This window comes from Hirundo rustica, chromosome 6, assembly GCF_015227805.2.
Source record: "Hirundo rustica isolate bHirRus1 chromosome 6, bHirRus1.pri.v3, whole genome shotgun sequence".
NCBI classification, from domain to species: Eukaryota; Metazoa; Chordata; class Aves; order Passeriformes; family Hirundinidae; genus Hirundo; species Hirundo rustica.
The window spans coordinates 29564562-29583125 of NC_053455.1; the positions used below are offsets into that span (position 1 = coordinate 29564562).

Genomic DNA, 18564 nt, shown 5'->3' on the forward strand with positions numbered 1-18564 from the left:
CTGTAAATGTTACTTTTCTAGCAAGGTGCTAAATCCTGTGGTCTCAGAAAGTTTCTTACACTTTCCCAGGGTGGGATGTGTATCACTTAACTGTAATTGTCTGCCATGCAGACCCTGTCATTTGAATCAGTCTCTCCAGGTTTATAAGAGGAGATGGGCGTTTTACAGTGTAATTTAGGTGCCTTTAGTTTATTTCCACTTAAAGCTCAAACAAATCCTTCTCAGGTGATTCACTGACTCGTCTTCAGCTTCTCTTCTCTCTCTAAAGGGAGACTGGATAAGAGGAAACCATGTGCTTCTGAGCCATCAGCTTAGGTGAGGCAGATCCCAACTTTGCTGTTGAATGTAATTTAGATTTTACTTGCATATGTAAGCATCCAGCAGTTGCTTTCCTTTATGCTCCATACTCCTAGTGAGAATTAAGGAGCTTTTTCTGCCTCAGCTGAACCCTTCTTCTCTGCAGCATCACTGCTAACAATCCACTCTATTCCAATTTTCTTCATTAATATTTCTACCTTTACATCCTGTTATTTAAAGCTTTAAGCAGGCTTGCTAATGTATCCAACCGATATGAGATCATATTACCACATAAGCCAATAACCCATTGTAATGATACCGTGACAGCGAAGTTCCCACACTAAGAAAGATGCCAATGTCTTCCACAAAGAATGCAGGATTCAACCTGTCAATGCCAGCCCACCGATTTGCCATCTCCCTTCACTACATCTCAAAACCAAAGAGAATGTGCATCAGCAGGAGGAGCAGCTCCGACTGACCAAGGAAGGCACAAGTTTGCTTTCTCATGATCAAACTTCTTCCATTTGTTTGAGTGGGATGAACGTGGGGGATAGACACTAGTCATAAAACCTGATGGATTTCATTAGCACAACCCCAGATTTATTTCAGAACACTCATTTGAAGAGTGTTTTAATACAGTATATTAATTTTGCGCTTAATCATTACACTTTAATTGCAAATGAGTGCCACTGTAGATAACTGCAGTAAGCATATGCAAGTGCAGTACCTGTTTAGCAATGGAATTTCAATCTCATTTATGTAATTAGTAGCACTCCCTTGTTTTCTTACAGGTTATCTTTCAGGTTTTTCTAAACAATGAAGTGCATTGAGTTTTCACTGTTTTGCTGCTGGCATGTTTTCTGTACTTCTCCTTGGACAGGGAAACCTAATAAATAGGATGGTAAGTTCCAATGTCATTAAAAATCACTTTGTGGGGAATTCCTCTTTCAGACCTTGGAGGCTAGCAGACTGCGTTACAGTGACAACATGCTTTAGTAGTGTTTGATTTTCTAAGTGAAAAAGAATGAAAGAACCGCAGACTAAAACAGGCTGTGGAATCAGGTTCTTAGCTGGTGTAAAAAGAGCATCAAGCCTGCTCACTACCAGCAAAGGCCAAAGCTAGACTGACTGTGTGATCACAGCAGATTTCCTCAGCCCAAGAGCAGGCACAGTTTGCAGCGAACCTGCAAGCTTCTCTGGCCTTCCCTGCAAAGGCTCACTCAGCCTTCTGGAACACAACTGACACAAAAAAACCCCACAAGAACCTGTCCCTTTACCCATCCATGTGCTGAGACACAACCACAGCACTGCAAAAAAGCCTCTGCAGTGTTATTCAGACTGTGAGAAAGTGGGGTTTACTGGCTCTCAGCCTGATGCAGGATCATGTGGGTATCTACCTAATTTTTCATAACAAAAGTTTTGACTTCTTCACAACTTGAGAAGTCAGGCACTCAGAATCCCCGCACAGAGTCCTATTAAGGTGAGACAAGCTGTTGGATAGTCAGCACATGCCAAAATTAATAGTTGTTGCAAACCTGACTTTGTGAGTGCCAATACTGCAACAGTTCTTAGCCACATGATGACCGTACTGTTTTCCTCACACAACTTGCACGAAGAAGATACCTGACAACACTGGCTCTGCCAAACACTGAGATTATTTATGTAGGTCTAGTATAGGCATCTGCAGCAGTGCTATGGGCCAAATCCTGCCTTTCTCATCTTTATTTGAATGCCTGTTTTTAGCAGTTCAAGACACACCAAACACTGCATTTCACCTATGCAAAAGAGTAAGATCAGTCCCATTCAATTAGTCAAGTCATAAAAGGTTTCACCTCAGGTTTTCTGAGCTGAATTCTGATTCCAGGAAACGAAGGAACTGGTCTCGTCCTACTGGGTCCTTCAGCACCTCATCCATGGAGAAACCCCATCTTTTCACACGCTGCTGACTAGGTTCTTTGCTGTTTGGAGAGAGAAGGGGAAAAACAGATGGAATGTGCATCTCTGCCTGCTGTCCAAGCAGCTGCTGCTGTTTCTGCTAAGTGAAGGGAGGAAGATTATTAGATGAGATTTCTTTTTTCTCAAGCTTTTCCAGAAATACGAGTTAGCAAATAACATAAAAAACCTATAAAGACCAGGGCCACTATTATTTGCTAACAATACAAGTTAGCAAATAACATTAAAAAAACCTGTAAAGACCAAGGCAACTGGAGGACTTTAAATCATTACATCATTTGAATCACTAAATGATGTATGTAGCACTCAATAATTTGAGTGCTACATACATGGTGAAACAAGAGACAATGTGAATAATATGATTTTCAGAGCAGTTTCTGGTAGATTTGAAGAACAGCATACCTTGCCTAAAAGATTGTTCATTATGCACTTCTTGCATATCTCCTCAAATGTACCCTAGGATTTCTTATGCATCAAGGCAGAAATTTCCCAGCAATGTTCCCTGGGTCACTGGTGAGCTCCAGAGCATTTCCTTGTGTCCCACACGGTGCTGCCTGGTCACTTGGCTTCAAATTTTCAGATTCACATTTGCATTAGAAAAGCGGTTCCACTAAGAAGCAGTGCAGACAAAGTATCTAAAATGATTACTGGTTTGCGGTCTTTTATTTTTTAGTGCCTCTGATTTTTGCATGCCTAAGTTCCAGAAGACTAAAAAAAGCATCTTCCTCCTACTCTCCACGATCAGGCTTTTACTTTGTGTCTCAGCTGGGATTCTGAGATGCAGAGGCACCCAAAATCACTAGCAACCTTTCTCCTTAATTATTTCTTAATGCAGCCCAACTTACATAAGCTGCTGTTTGAATTACCAGACATGTTGCAGAGATGCCTATGGGAGAAGAGGTGGTGCCTGGGAATCACGAGGATCCTACGAGACAGCCTGCATCAGAGCGTAATCTGGGCTCACAAAGTGTTTGAAAGCTTCTGGTGTGATGGCGTCATATGATGAGACAACCCTTAAAACACAGCTCAGCTGCTCGCATTTGTGACAGCAGAGCCATTGTTAACAGTACATATCCATTAAACTGTGTCTCGTCGTGTCCACAGCGATTCCTAATCACGGAGCCTTAGGGGACAGTGGCGATCTGTGCTGAAGACAAATAAGCCAAAGGGGTAAATAAAATGCCTGCTTTCATTTTCTCTTGGTGTAAAGGCTAAGCAAAATTGATAGGCAAGTCCTCACTGGAGTAGCAGCACACTCGGGATGCTCCTCTGCCCTCCCCCTCAGGAGCCAGCAGTGCTGCAGACAAGGGTGCAGATCCAGCCTACTTGTTACGTGCACCAGCCTGGACACCGGGACACGAGAGCCGCACTTGTGCAGAGCCGTGCGCAATCCAAGCCCAGGGAATTTCCTGCTGAACCCAGAGATCTGTGCCTGCTCTTCTTGCAGCTGCACAATGTTCTAGCACACACAGAAAAAAGGCCAAAGTGCTGTCTAAAGTGGAATGCTTTCCGTGGCATTTCCTGAGTCCTGCTTGCCGTGGAGGATGAACTCTAGTGGCACGGGGCTGCCCGTACTCAGCAGCCAGCCTTGCCACTAGCAGTGAGAGGCTCTTTGTTTTCCTGGGCAAGGGCTCTGCTCTCCTAACTGAGGAAACAGCTTTGCAGGCAGCACAAGGGGATCTTGGGGATCATTTAATTATTCATGCAAGTTGCAACTAGATGCAGATGCAGTTAGTTTTTTACAATAGAGAATAAAATGGAAATACAGAGCTGCTTGTTCTTCCATTTCCCCACACTACAGCTTTCTCTTTTTCATCCGCAGGAAAATCACCTTCCTTAACTCTGAAATCACAGCAGAAGCCAAGCATTTATTTTAAATTCTTATAACGCTGTGACATCAGGTTAATTGTATTCTTCAGGGACACAGACATCTTCTTTGAGATTTGCAGCTATGTCAACAGATGCAGAAATAATGGATGCCTGGATTACCTTGTGGGTGAGGGTTTCTGCAGAGCAGTGTTTTGCAAGGGCTGTATCTGGTACTAGCCCTACTACAGAGGATGGTGAAAAAGAGAGAAACTAGTGAAAAAAGAAATAACAAATACTAAAATTATGTGAAGAGGGGCAGAGGTTAGGAAAATAATGAATTTCTGTGACTATCAGAGAAGCAGGTGAAAAAAACTTTCACATCTCAAACTACTTTGTTTTTAAATGGGGCAAAATCTTGTCCTTTTCCTGGAACACTGATTCCCTATGAATCAGTTTTCTTAGACCAATAGCATCTCTAAATTATTATTCAAGAACACACAGGATTAGATTTTGCATTCTCTTATCAAAGATTTGCTAAAGTGAACTCTCAGTTCAGATTTGGTGCCAAATGGCAGCAACTAAACACTGGAGAAGCTCCTGAGCCCTTGTAGTTGTTGGCCACAGGATGTGAGTAGATAATGAAGGTAATATGGGGTGTGGTAATTCCATTCAAATTTGCTGTGGGAGCTGTTAGGCATAGTGGCAGGCAGGACAATTCTATCCCCTTTACGAGGACTGTGGATAGCTTGTGAAGGCAAGAGACACAGACAGGCCAGACTTCCTTTGTGCCAGCATCACACGGGCAAAACATGATCTCTGTTGCAGTGTTCTGCTTGGGTTTTTTTGAGGAAAAAAAAGGTGCAAGGTGATGAAATATCCCACAGACGTTCCTCCCTGTTTTCATCTATTTGACATCACAACAGAGACAAGCCAGCTTGTTCACCAACAGGTGAGGCTGAACTCTATCAACCTATTACAATTCTGACCTGTCAAGTCTCACACATCACACGTGAGCTACCTTCTTCTGGCTCCGGTGCCAAACTCACTGCACAGCAGGAATGGCCTCTACTCTATAATTCATCCCATTTTTCCAGCAGCATCTTTCATGGGATTCCATGACAGAAGCAGGGCTGGAGCATTGCACCTGGGGAAGAGCAGCCTCCCAAGGGTCAAATAAGATGGGTGGAACAAGTTTGTCTCAGCAGTATCCTATCGCTTTAGGCTCCTAGACCTGAGTCTGTGCATGTGCTCGACAGGTATAAGAACATCCATTACCTGACTTACAGAGTCGCACACATCAAGCCATATGGAAGTGTAAGGGCTGAAAAATTCACAGATACCAGTGATAAACTTTAGTTATGTTCTTGAATCTTCTTCATACAACCTCCTTTCCAAACAGGGCAGCGTGAAGAGCATACAAACAAAATGGCAAGATGACTCTCACATTCATTACAACTACAATTATTTTTTACCTCATTTCAATGTCCCACAATGCTGCATCATCACTTATCCAGGGATTGGAAGGCTCAGCAGGAGTTATAAAGGGGTCATATTCCACATACTGCTCTGTGTAGGCGATTAAACTGGCAGGTTAAAAAAAAAAAAAAAAAAAAAAAAGGGAAAAAAAGAAGAAGAAAGTAAGGGTTTGAGTGCTCAGTCATGTGTGAGAGAGGTACAGCTTTTCTTTTTATCCTGGTGGCTTTTTGTTTGTTTGTTTTGGTTTTTGTTTTGTTTTGGGTTTGTGTGTGCTTCTTTGTATTTACAGGGATTAGTCAGTTTCTCAGCAACCACAGGAGACCCTTTTCCCAGGGATGATGCATACAAGGATTTCTCTGCAAACACCCACCAGCTCACTGCAGTATTTTCCTCAACAGAAGCATTTTCCTCAAGCTTGTCTCTGGTGAGATGCCCCCAAAAAACCTGATGAGGCAATAACTGGATCGCAAAGTGTGTGTCATCCTGTTCATTGGCTGCACGTTACTATTGCCTCTCATCCTTTTCATTATTGCAAACTTTTGCATTCACATAAATTTATGCACTATGAGAAACTCACCTAGGGTGAGGGTCATGGGCTGCAGCTAAGAATATGCTTAAATCTTTGGAGAATCATAGTCCTAAGCATCAAAGCTTTGCCTATAGATAATTTTTTAGTTATGCTGGTATAGTATTTAGTCTAATGGCACTACTGTAAAATACTTCAACAGTAATAATTGACTTAGACTATAGGAAATTATATGCATGTAGGAAAAACACCTGGCCTTTACACTGGTTTGCTTCATGGTGAGTGAGTTAAGGCATACAGCCTCTAATCCTCACTAGGACGAGATTCAAAGAGCTTTCTGGGAAAAGGACTGTCTGCTTGCATAAATGATTCAGGAATTCCACTGGGGTGTGGGCTAGGGGTGCATATTTACAAAAGAAAGACAGCAAATATGAAATAAATCAAAAGAGATTTCTTCTAGTCTATATTGGAAATACTGTAAGGCACTTTTTTGCCTAAGACAATTTTTGCCTAAGTCTGCCAAGTAATTAACTAAATTAATTACACTGAACAACCAATGTACCTGCACTGTGATTGTCCGTGCTAAACTTTACCTCTGGCCCTCCACATCTCAAAAAGGCAGGCGAATGAAAAGACCCTGCAAAACAAAGGGTCATAAAAGGCAGAAAGTTTCCCTGACCTGCTCTATAGTAATTATTTCTTTTTGTTTGTCCTAGCTCTTATCATGAGGCATTAAAATCATACACTTTTGTAACCACAGTAGGTTCCCATTGCCCCTTAGGGCACTCAGGGCTGTCTCATCTCATTTCATTAATTACATTTCATGACTGCTGTGGGTCAAGGGTTGGAGGAGGGAGCAGCGTCCAATTTCACAGAGCAGCAGCAGTCCCTTAGACATCAATGAAAAAGAGGGTTGGTTAAAAAAGAAAAGAAAGCCAAAAAGGATCAATCAGGAGATATCTGCTGTGAAACCTGAATTGCTCCTAATAAAATAATAAGAAGGCATCAGAGGTGCTAGTACAAGTACTAGCAAAAAGGAAAAGGGGGGGAAAAAACCTAAAATGAAACGAGGGGGAATTTCTAAGCACATTTTGCTGATTCAGTACAATGGCAGCAGCAGAATCATTGCCTCATTGTCTAAAGGAGGCTACAGGCAGGGGACTCCTAAGGAAAAGCATTTTTGTCAAAATGCAAACCTCGCCTTTTGGGTGATAAACTGAATATCTGGTAGAAGAGGTGGTGGGAACAGTTGACTGAAGGGTGCAGAGGATGCCTTGAGAACCCATCTGTCTCAATCAAGGGGGCCTGCTGAGCCCTCACAGGAACTTTGATGAGGAGCTGAAAGGATAGCGCAGATTTTCATCAAGGGAACTGAGATTGCTTCTGGTAGGAAGATGCTCATTTTTCCCCAGCCATTTCGGTGATGCTGTATCTAATGAAATTGTACTAACACTGCACAGTGCCATCAGGGAAAACAATAGCTAGACTATATTGATAGTTTTGCTCAACAGTTCTCAAAGCTCAGTGGCTAAAACTGACAGTGTGCAGGTCCCAAGTGGGGAGAAAGGATGTGGAAGAAAGACAGTTTCTAAGGTGACTGGAGCAGCTGAGGGACACCTGTTCCCTCAGTTAGTATAGATCTACTCCTGGAAGCAGAACAGGGAGGAAGGGGAAGAAAATCTTTAGCAGCAAACATATATCTCACAGAAGCTGGAGATATACTTTGGAGAGCCTTCTCTTCTGACAGACAAGGGTTATCCCAAGAACAGTATGAATTAATGTAAAATAAATACAACTGATCTATTACTATTGAAACAATTTATATCTTATTCCCATAACTTGTTTGCCCTAGTGCTTCCTGACTTAATTGCTCCTTGTTACTTCCCTCATCCGCTCTCAAAGTGCCTTTGAGCTATACTGAAAAATTGGCAGATGGTGCCACTGTCAGGCTTGACTGTTGAAGGGAGTGTGCCAGGAAGTCATCTCCTGTACCCTGATCTGCCACAGTGTCACCTAAACTGTCCCTAGAGCAGTGTCCAGCCTGACTTGATAATAGCAGCATCTCCTCACACAGCAAATTTGTTCCTAGTGCTTATAATCAGTGTTTTAATGGGGCTTTCAAGGCTGCACAGGGTTTTTCTCAGGAAATTATGCAAGTCGGGTCATCCATGTTCAATCCTCCTCACCAGTCCCCATCCCTGCAAAGCCACTAGACCCATCAGCTCCTCTACTTCCCTCCTACCTGCTCTGCAATACTCCATGTCCAGGCTGCACTTCCCAGCACTCTCCACACCAAGTCCTGGGACTTTCAAGCAATATTGCCAATATTCAAATCAATATTCAAAGTCATCACATGACCAAACACCTCCTCACAAGATATAAAGATCACAATCAGAAATTTAATTTTTTATAATTATTAATAATTATTTAGAAATATAATGTTCTTCACCCAGAGGGTGTTTGAGCACTGGAACAGCCTCCCCAGGGAAGCAGTCATGGCACTAATCCTGCCAGAGTTCAAGAAGTGTTTGGTCAATTCTCCCTGGCACATGGTGTGATCCTTGGGGCTCTCCTCTGCAGGGCCAGGGGCTGGACTTGATGATCCTGGTGGGTCCCCTCCAACTCAGCTTATTCTGTGATTCTGTTCTCATTTTATTTGCTTTTCTCCTGGTTATTATTTTGCACAGGTTTTGATAGCAACATTTTCTTCTCCAACTTAAGAGCAATTAAAAAAGAAAAAAAAGAAAGCCCTTTCAAACTGGAAAAATTATTACTGTCCCAGTATATTAAGGTCATTTTAAATAAATTCAGTACAATGACATGTTTTTTTTGTTAAAGTACAAGTATATGTTCTTAATCAAAAAGATCCAAAACCCCAAAACATAAATATAGATGTGCTCATTTCAATCATACAATGCATTGCATGCAGGATTTCAAGGAGCCTCTGAATATTTTCCCTTTAATTGGATAAATTTTCATCTTAATTGCTAAACTTTGTGACCTGATAGGAACTTACATTGGGCCTCTCACTATTTAATTTACCTGGTTTAGTACATGCATGCTAACTACAGGTGCAGGCACTGCAAAGCACATTTCATGGGGTAATCCTGTTCTGCTCTGCTTAAATAAAAATTCCTCTACTATTTCCCTAGAAGGAGCCAGCCTTTATCCTATCCTTCATGTTCAACAGAGTTTTGATTTAAAAGTGGTGTCTCTGAAGAGCATGGCTATCCCTACCTTCATCTCAGTGACTGGCCCACAAATGTGCCTAATTTACAAGTACCTAAGTAAATGAGCTGCCATACTCAATTACATTTCAACTTTTTCTTCACCTATTCATATTTTTCTACAAAAACTAAATATTCTGCAAGCCAAATTGTGCCTTGATTTGCTTCTTAGAAATCCACTCCTTAAAACACTGCCTTGAGTAGTCCAGGTACAAGCTCAGTACTTCTCTAAGGGTTTCATATACATGTGAGAGGAGGAACTCTACAACCCCAGTATGAACAGAGACGTGAACACCATGTGCAACAAATGGCAACACAGCTCCTTCCCCAGACTATGCCAGACTAACAAGAGATGAGCACTGAGAGTTCAGCCAAAAATGGAAAAAAAGGGTATTTTCAAATTGAGACAGGAATGACTTTTCTAAAAATAAACCCTAGGGTAGTGAAGGGGTGGGAAACAAGTCCCACAAGGGTTTTTTTCTTTTGTGAATGCTTCTCTTCTTCCGCAGTAGTACAGGTCCTCGTTTCCCACCAATTTTTGCTCGGTGGCAGAAGAGTGAGTACAGAAGTGTCACCAGCCAGACAGCAGACAGGCAGCACAGTTGGTCAAGAAGGGGAAAGGATTGTTGCACAGAAAGGGGGTCAAGCCTTTTCACTTTGCTGCCTGCTCTGTTTCTAGAAATGCCAAACTGGAGATGAGAAAAGAATGGGAAATCATCAAAATGGGGACACTCACCTTTCTGCTACTTTGGACATCTTTAAACAATGTCTCTCTATCTGCATGTTCAGAAAAGTTATCTGAGGAGAGAGATGACAAGGACATTAACAATCTATGAGCTCTGCAGCATGCATTGACAATATCCCAACACACTATTGATTTCTCTTTCCAAAGTACTGGAAAGTAACTCAGAAGGAAATGAGACCCTTCCCTAGGCATCAGAAGCTTATTAACCGCTTCCAATAGGAGGCTCCATTGCCAAAAGTAAAGCCCTAGAGGAAGGTTCAGAGGACATAATTGAAAGTAGAAAAGACACATATTTGGGGCCAAGGTTCCTAGACTACTCAGGGTACAATATGATCTCCTTTTTACAAACACACTCTGCTCTCCCATTTCTCTTACTGACCGGCATCACAAGACCAGTAACATTTTAAACCACACTTTCATTCAGCTATGAACCAGTTCTTCAGTCTGTGATAAAAAAGCTCAAGAAATGAAGCATCCAAGTTTAGTTTAGAAGACCACCCAAAAACTGGTTGCCTAAGAAACTTGCTAAAAGCTGCTTTTAGTAAAATGCTGATCTAGTGGTTCCTATTTGTCTTTCAGTGAGGGCTGCTTGTTGCAGCAAAGTAATTTTGAGGGAGAGCTCTTTGTGCCAGGGCAAGGATGTGTGAGTTGGCTGATGATTCCTTGGCATGATTGTCCAAATAACTTCTTCCTAGTTTCCTAAAAGCTCTGACTGTACAGTCTAACAGTCATGCACTGAGCGATGCCTTTCCTCACCACTCATTCCCAGCCTGTGCCCAGCTACACTGGCCTTTGTCACTGCCCACTTTTTAGACATCCTCAGTGAATTGGAATTATTGTCTTATTGTCTGTCCCACAGACAATAACAGTAGATTCAAAGCTCAGTGTTAATCATAATACGTATCACCGTACAACTGCACTGCTCAATGAATTCTTACTAATACTTTACACAAGTGAGGATCAAGGACAGGTGAAGCATACAATGGGTTTTGCTGATACCTCTTTAACTTTCTATGCTTTTTTATTGGTAGCAGTTCTCAGAAGAGCTGCTATACAGCCACCTACTTACCTGCTTCCGGAAATCCTCTTTTGTTGTTTTGCGCACCGGCTGGGAGGGCAGGTGTACAGGGCTTTGGGGCTGAGACTCCTCTGTAACCCCATACACTGACTGTGAGGAGCCAAGGAAGAAACAGAAGGGATTACAGCATTTTTCTGTTACTCACTGAGGAACAGTGCAGTATGCAAAGCTGCAAGGCAACAAGCCAGCAATTTCCTACTGTTTATACCCACACAGGTCAATAATCATTCAGCCCAGAGCAAAATTTACCGATCAGACTGTGCTTGCTGATGCCTGAACTTAGAAGGCCTGTAGTTAAGTAAAGAGAAGAGAGGGGTTTTTTAAATGTTAAAATGTAGCTGATAATTTTCAGGAGTTCTGAAGGCTGTGTGCATTAATGCTTGCAGGATAAACACTGGGAGCTGTCATTGGGGGTGAATCAAGCGGTAAAAGAAAATACTAGGACCTAATTCTATGTTGCTGTCTTTCACTTGATGTAAAACTACATACTGAAGAAAGTGCTTAACCAGTCAAGACAATGGGTCAAGTTCATGTGAGCTTCTCTAAACAAAAACCTGCAGACTGACTTGTAGCCATTCATTTTCAGGATAGACACCTGCACTGAAAGTAATATTATTTGCCCTTTCATTTAGTGCTTTTGCTTTTCAGCAAAACTTCTAATAGACATGTGAATAGCTCTGCTGCAGTTTAACTACTTATGGAAGTTCAGGAGTCTGGTGTTCCCTCCAAAAACATAACAAGTGATGAGACAAGAACAAACAGCCTGAAGCTGTGCCGGGAGGGGTTTAGACTGGATATTAGGAAAAAATTCTCCTCTGAAATGCTTATCAAGCACTGGAACAAGGCTGCCCAGGGAAGTTGTTGATTCACCATCCTTGAAATTATTTAAAAGACAAGAACATAGTTTAGTGAAGGACTTGGTTAGGTTAAGGTTTTGAGTCACTGATCTTAATGGTTTTCTTCAATTGAATTGATTCTATGACTGCATACACATAAAAGAGCTCAAACTTGCTGGAAGTCAAAGACACCCAAGTTGCTAATGATCCAGCCTTTGAAATTATTAGGGGAGGTAAACATCTCATAATCTGTGCCCAGATAATTTCTTAAAAAGAGACTTAGGCATTTTTGCCAATTCCTTTTAATTTTATGGGAGTGCAGAGCCATTGCGACACAGAGTTCCTTAATGCCCTTCTCAGTTCTACCCATCACCCAGTCAGTACAACTTTGTTGATAAAATGGAAGTAATAAATTCACCAAGGAGAACAAAACAGACATACTATCAAAACACTTTTGTTTGTTCCTCTTGGGTAAGTCTTATATACAGTAGATGTCAAGCATGATTTACATTAAAAGAAAACCAAAAACAGTGAACCAAACCAACCCCAGACAAGCAAAAACCAGAACCAGGAACTCAAACTGACCTTTTTGACTTTTTGTGGGTTTTTCATACGGCGACACTTTCTAATGTCCATTTCTGTGGTGTTCACACAGCCTGGCTGAAAAGAGATGATAATCGTGTTATTCCTCTGTCAGGAATCTGCATCCTACCTTACCTTTATAAAATATACTATTAAATCTTGTCCAAAACTCTTTCTTGAGATTTGTGTCCCATAAATTACTCCTGCTAAACAAGAGACTGCATATACCCAAGGATGCCACGTCAGCATTCAATCCACTTACTCCTAACTTTGGCACCAAAAGGAAATAGCTGACAGTGGGGTGCTTTTGCTAGGAAGTCTGAGACAAACTGAGTAAGCTGCTTTTCTTTCATAAGCCCAGGAAATAATTTTCTAAAGTTCATATTTTTCACATATTTCCAAATCAATACACAGAACGTCCAAGCCCAGAACGTCTCAAATAATCTTGTAGACACTTAGTGCATTTTAAACTGCAAGGAAAATCCACGTGGTGACTGTAAAGGCAATAAAACGTTTACTAGTAATAAAACTTTTCCTGTCAAATCCTGGAAAGTCTCATCATTCAAAAATCATTTTACCACAGGCCTGTGCACATCCCAGAATGCTCTTTCCTGGCTGTCCAAAATCTTTCTCTCCGTTTTATCCTTTTTCCTGTCAATTCTGAAAACAAAAGCATAAGTGAGTATGAGTCAAGGTACAAATCATGCTTTCATCTTTGATACAGTTGCTAGTTTTTGTATAATGATGTCACACTCGCACTTGCAAGGGCACATGCCAAGAACAAAATAACACTGATGTTTACTCCAACGTGGGTCAAAAGAGATTTTCCTATTAATGTGGAAAAATGTAACAGCTGTTTTTCATCTGGTGAGGAAAACTTTTCCTGGTACCCAGTTCCCTGCTCTGATTTGATAGGTTGGGAAAGCTTGTAGTTTTGTCTGTGTCAAGAGATCCACCAGGACCTCTTTGCTCCAGGTGAGGCTCCTGGCTGGTGCTGGCACTGAACTGAGGTCCCCATCCGGAGACCCCATTGCCTCAGCAGCACCAATGGCATGAATACACATTGCAAAGGAGCATCTATCCCAGACATCCTCAGAAGCAACAGCATGGGCAGCACTTGTGGCCAGTCCTCCTTAGAACTTTCAACCCAAAGACTGGCTCTGCTGGCAGAGCAAGGGCTGACAGCACAGGTGACCAAAGCTGAGCTTGCTGCATGGCCCCTACAAACCAGCACCCACCCAAGAGACATGACTGAGCTGGCACAACAGGAACTCAGTAATTCCAGCCCTCATGCAGCCAGTGAACCAACTCACTCAAAGCACACAGCCCAAAGGCCACTGGAGGTTGTTCAAAGCAATTCTTGGCAGCAGTGAGCAAGTGACATCCAGCATCTCACCCAGCTTTACACACGAGTACAACGTCAGCACCACCCTGCAAGATCTACCTGCACAGGGACTGGAGGAGGCGCATGGAAGGAGGAACAGTCTCCATGCCTCCACCTCCAGGGCAGGACTGAATAAAGCTCAGTGTCCCCACATTGCTGCCAGCAGGAAAATCAAAGCAGTGAGGAAAAAACCCCATGCTATCTGTGTTTCTGACCACTAGGTTCTCCCACATCTGACCTTTGGCTAAGCCTGTGCTAGAAATGTACCAAGATGATAGGAATCAGAGGACTAAAACTGAAATTTCTGAACACCCTTCCCCAGAAAAAGACCTAATTCTCCACAGTTTGGTATCACTAGCTGATTTCCCTCATTTCCTGCCTCAGCAAGGCTGAGATGAGAAACAAGCTCTGGCACAAGCTCTGTCCCTACACAAAGCCAGAGCAGCTGCCCGACTGTGCTGAGGACACTCAGCCCAAAACCACTTCTGAGTGGGTCCTTCACACCTGGCCAAAGGGGAAAGTGAAGCCTATTGCAATCTTACACCACACAGCACAAAATGGAGGAACTCATTGGAGGCTTCATGAATCTCTTCACTGACACTTTGTGCTCAACCCAGATTGTCATCTCCTATCTCCAAACTTACTGATAACTCAGTATTTCGCATTTTAAACTATGAAGACCCAAAGCAGATAGATGCTCTATGGCTGCAGTTTTTGAAGCAATGTGGGTATAGCAATGGGAATCCTATGTGCAAACAAAACTGTGGAAAACAAAGCAAAACTTGGTAAGAAGGAAGAATGTTTTCAGGTATTTTTGATTTTTTTTCTCCCCTTTTCTAGTTAACGTAAACTTTTAGCTAACTGTGAATTACAACCTTAAGTCCATTGCTGCCTTTCTGGAAACCTGAAGACTGAACTGTGAACCAACAAGCTGAAACTAGCTAGCAAAAAAAGTTGATTGTGGCCAGTTTATGCTTATGCTTCAAAGAAAACAGAGTAGAGAAAAGATTAATGATGATCACAATGAGTCTGATATTTACATTTCTTTCTTAGGTGATAATTATATGTTTTAGACAGAATGCAGACTTTTGTTTTGACTTACATGGTTTGTTTTTGTTCATCTTGGCAATAGCCTTTAAGTAACTGAAAGTACAATTGCTATCCTAAGTTTCAATTTTCTCATCCAAATGGAAAACTGCTATTCTGGTTGGAGAAAAATCCCTTAATTACCTTGCAATTTAAAAGATAATTACCATATATTTAAATGGTTCATAATTGCAACGGTATTAAGCAAAGAATTCATCCAAATTCCAAAGGGTTAATCAAAGATAGAGACATATACCTCACGCCACACCTTTGAGAAATTACATTCCTTAACTTTTTAGCATCTAATGCTGAAAGTGTGAATTCCTTCCAATGGAACCATTTCGGTACTGGTGTTCTCACGTGTCATCTTCACTAGCCTTTCCATTTTATAAGTGACGATGACATGCACAAAATGGACACTCAGTTTTAGGCAGTAGTTTGTAGACAATAGTACACAAAATGGACAAAATGGACACTCAGTTTTAGGTAGTAGTTTGTAGACAATAGTACACAAAATGGACAAAATGGACACTCAGTTTTAGGTAGTAGTTTGTAGACAATAGTACACAAACCCTAGACTATATCTATTTACCAGCAGTAATGAACACACACTCTAAAGCTTAAGAGGCTTCCTACTGCTTTCACAAGGGAAGATGAGAAGAAATACCTGTTGTAAATACCACCTTTATAATCACATGGAAGTGACAGTATGTTTAGACAAAGAAAATACTCTGCAAGCATGGAGTAACTACAGACAGATGACAAAACTCTGTTCTTTCCATTCATACAACGCAAAAATACAACACAAATGTAGAAATACAATGGGCCTGTGAACTACCCAAGGTCCCATGGTGAATACAGGCTTAGGAGCTCTGGACTAGCATTTTGACGTACAGATAATTAAACCCATCTTTGAGTTTCTGGCACAGACCTTCAGAACTGGCTCTCTACTGTTTCTAGTCTGCCAGTGATTAAAATTCACCAACACCTTCTGAGCTTAGTCACAGTAAAGATTTTGACAAAGAAGTTTTATCTGTTCAGAATCCCCTTCCCTTCACAGCTCTAAACACTGGTGCAGCTCAGTGCTCCAGGATTACTCACTTCACTTGGGCCTCTGCTTGCATGAAGATGAATTCCCACTTTCTTGCAAATGCTCTCTGAAGTCTTGCTAGGTTTTCCTGTCAAAAGATGAAAATAGTAAGAACAGCTAATTTCTGTAATTACAACAATTGCTTGAGAGCCCATTTAGCATGGTGGGTATTTATTTTATTCCTTTTCTTTTTAAACTGAGAAACTAAAGACATGGAAGTCAGTGTTGATTTCAGGTGAACTATATTGCAGGCAAAGCAAGGCTGTAACACATCTTTTTGGGCTGCAACCCAAAGGGCTCTGCCAGGGATAAGTAATAGAGTGTGATGAAGACAGCTTGAGCTCTAGTATGAAAAGAATTATGGACTTGTTCCCAAAAGATAACACTGAGAAGCTTTGTGAAGCTGATGACTTTCATTTCTGATAGCAGATGGCTGCCAGCTGCACGTTTCCTTCTCATCCTCACTTTCCCTTCCTCTCTGCACTGTTCTCTTCAGGCTATTGTGAAGGTGCAAAGCCTGAGCATCCCCTGCTTTGCTCAGTCCTGGTCACTGCTGAGAGCATTATGCAGCTGCACAGTACTGAAGGCTGAGGATTGCCAGGATGATTCACAAAAGGAAATAGCTTGTTTGTCTGAACAATGCACACAGTTACTGCAAAGAATGGCTCCAGATGCAGTTTTGCTCTGCATCTGAAGTAAAAGCTCTGGTCGAGACCCATTACAGAGAGTGTAGTGATCTGAACATTTGAATGTGGATGTGGCTTCATCACAGCTCGAGGTTAAACTCAGAACATGGCTGGAATTTCAGGCTTAAATAGCACCCTGAAGTTACATATCCATACCGTTCCCAAGAAAGGAGGCTTTGAGACAATTAACTTTGAGACAATTAACCAGACACTCTTCTCCATTACAGCTGGCTTAACTGTTTCAAATTTACATTGAAAACAAACACTAGCAATTCTACTCTTGTTCTCCTTATACTTATTACCTTTATTTCAAGAAACATTTTTCAGGCACATGCATTTCAATGCAAGAATAAATCTTCCTATTATTTACTTTAAACTCTTGTACAACACAAGGCAAAAAGCTTGGCCCTGTTACCACCAAGTCCATGTAACAGTTTCAGTAAGTACACATGGAGGAAAACAGTTAAACAAATGATTTACGGCTGTACAGAACTGTGATGATTTCCTTAACTGTGGCTACAAAGAAGAACAAGTTGTAATTATCTGTAACGCAAATTTTTGTGGGTATTTTTTTCATTATTTTTATTTTGTTTTAAATTATGTTCACATGTGCCCTCTGGAGTAAATATGCTGAAGCCAATGAAATGTCACCAGCTGAAGCCATATTTGAATTGTGCTTATGTTTGACCAATTATAAAAAGCCTGAATGCAACTCTACAAGCTTAATCATATCATCAAGACCCCTGCTCTAACCAGTATAAATGAGGGCTGAGGGACTGTCTGTAAATGCTGCAAGCAGAACCGAAAAATTAAATGTCCCCTGAGATGCTTTGTAGAGAGTCTCTCTTGAAGCTCCAGGTCACTGCTGATACCTGAGAAGCATTCTCATGCTGCATCTCCAAAAGAGAGAGAAGGGCTGCTTCTCACTCCTGCAAGCCTCTTTCTCTCACTTGTGCTGAGCTTACATCCCTTGCTGGATCTGCTTCAGCTCCCATAATGCTTAGGAAGAGTTGGTGCCATTCTTATCTGAATGTCTCTAATTAAGAGAACAAAGTCTGAATGCAGAAGGAACCTCTAATTGTGCAATGCAATATTCACAAGGAAAATGAGAGACTGCCAAGATCTAATTATTTACCATCACTGGAGCATTGCTACTCTCAGTAGGTAACAATGTGCAAAAGTACTTAGCCACAGCCTCGCTGCATGTGTGTGGGAGTATGTGCGCCGCTGAACAGCCTTTTGTTGTTTTATGATAGATCTTTGGAGTACTTACAGTTAATTAGTTGGATGTGAGCAATTTTAATGGTTTTAATAATGAAATCAACAATATGCAGAAGAGAAAACTCAGCAAAAGGACATGCAAGTGCACGTAGGTTGTTATATTCCTTCCTTTGTGCCTGTTTGAGATTAGAACGCTTGGGAAGTTGGAATGCATTTCCAGGGTGGAGTAGATAAGTGGCAATTTTTGCATGCTCTGCACTGAAAGGACCAAATGGCATGAGCATATCTCTCCACGGGCACAAATGTTCCAAAATGTAGAAGGTAAGGAAGAAGGCAAAACTTCAATCTTGGAAAGAACCCAAAAAAATCCCACTCTAAAATATATGCAACATAAATATTTTCATTGTAACAAACATGACCACATAAGTCCACTAGCACCAACTTTGTAAATAAACCCTCCAGTGAAAATCCCCGTGTAGCAAATTCTGCCATTACACTGTTGAGCAAGTAAACAGAAGAAAGTCAATATGATAGAAAAGTTTAGCTGCTCAGAGGGCTACTCTGCTGC

At 41.5% G+C, this 18564-nt stretch overlaps 1 protein-coding gene across 6 annotated transcripts in view; it reads right to left on the minus strand.

Moving 5' to 3' along the window:
• The window catches only part of RGS6 (regulator of G protein signaling 6), a 274185-nt gene that overhangs the window by 49913 nt on the left and 205708 nt on the right, over positions 1 to 18564 (minus strand). For all 6 annotated transcript variants that reach the window (XM_040066247.2, XM_040066249.2, XM_040066244.2 and 3 more), the window contains exons 8-14: positions 16101 to 16177; positions 13108 to 13189; positions 12533 to 12607; positions 11103 to 11201; positions 10025 to 10086; positions 5532 to 5642; positions 2130 to 2255 (exon numbers count right to left, since the gene is read on the minus strand). In XM_040066247.2, coding sequence (XP_039922181.1) covers positions 2130 to 2255; positions 5532 to 5642; positions 10025 to 10086; positions 11103 to 11201; positions 12533 to 12607; positions 13108 to 13189; positions 16101 to 16177 — 632 coding nt within the window. The remainder of the gene's footprint in view (positions 1 to 2129; positions 2256 to 5531; positions 5643 to 10024; positions 10087 to 11102; positions 11202 to 12532; positions 12608 to 13107; positions 13190 to 16100; positions 16178 to 18564) is intronic.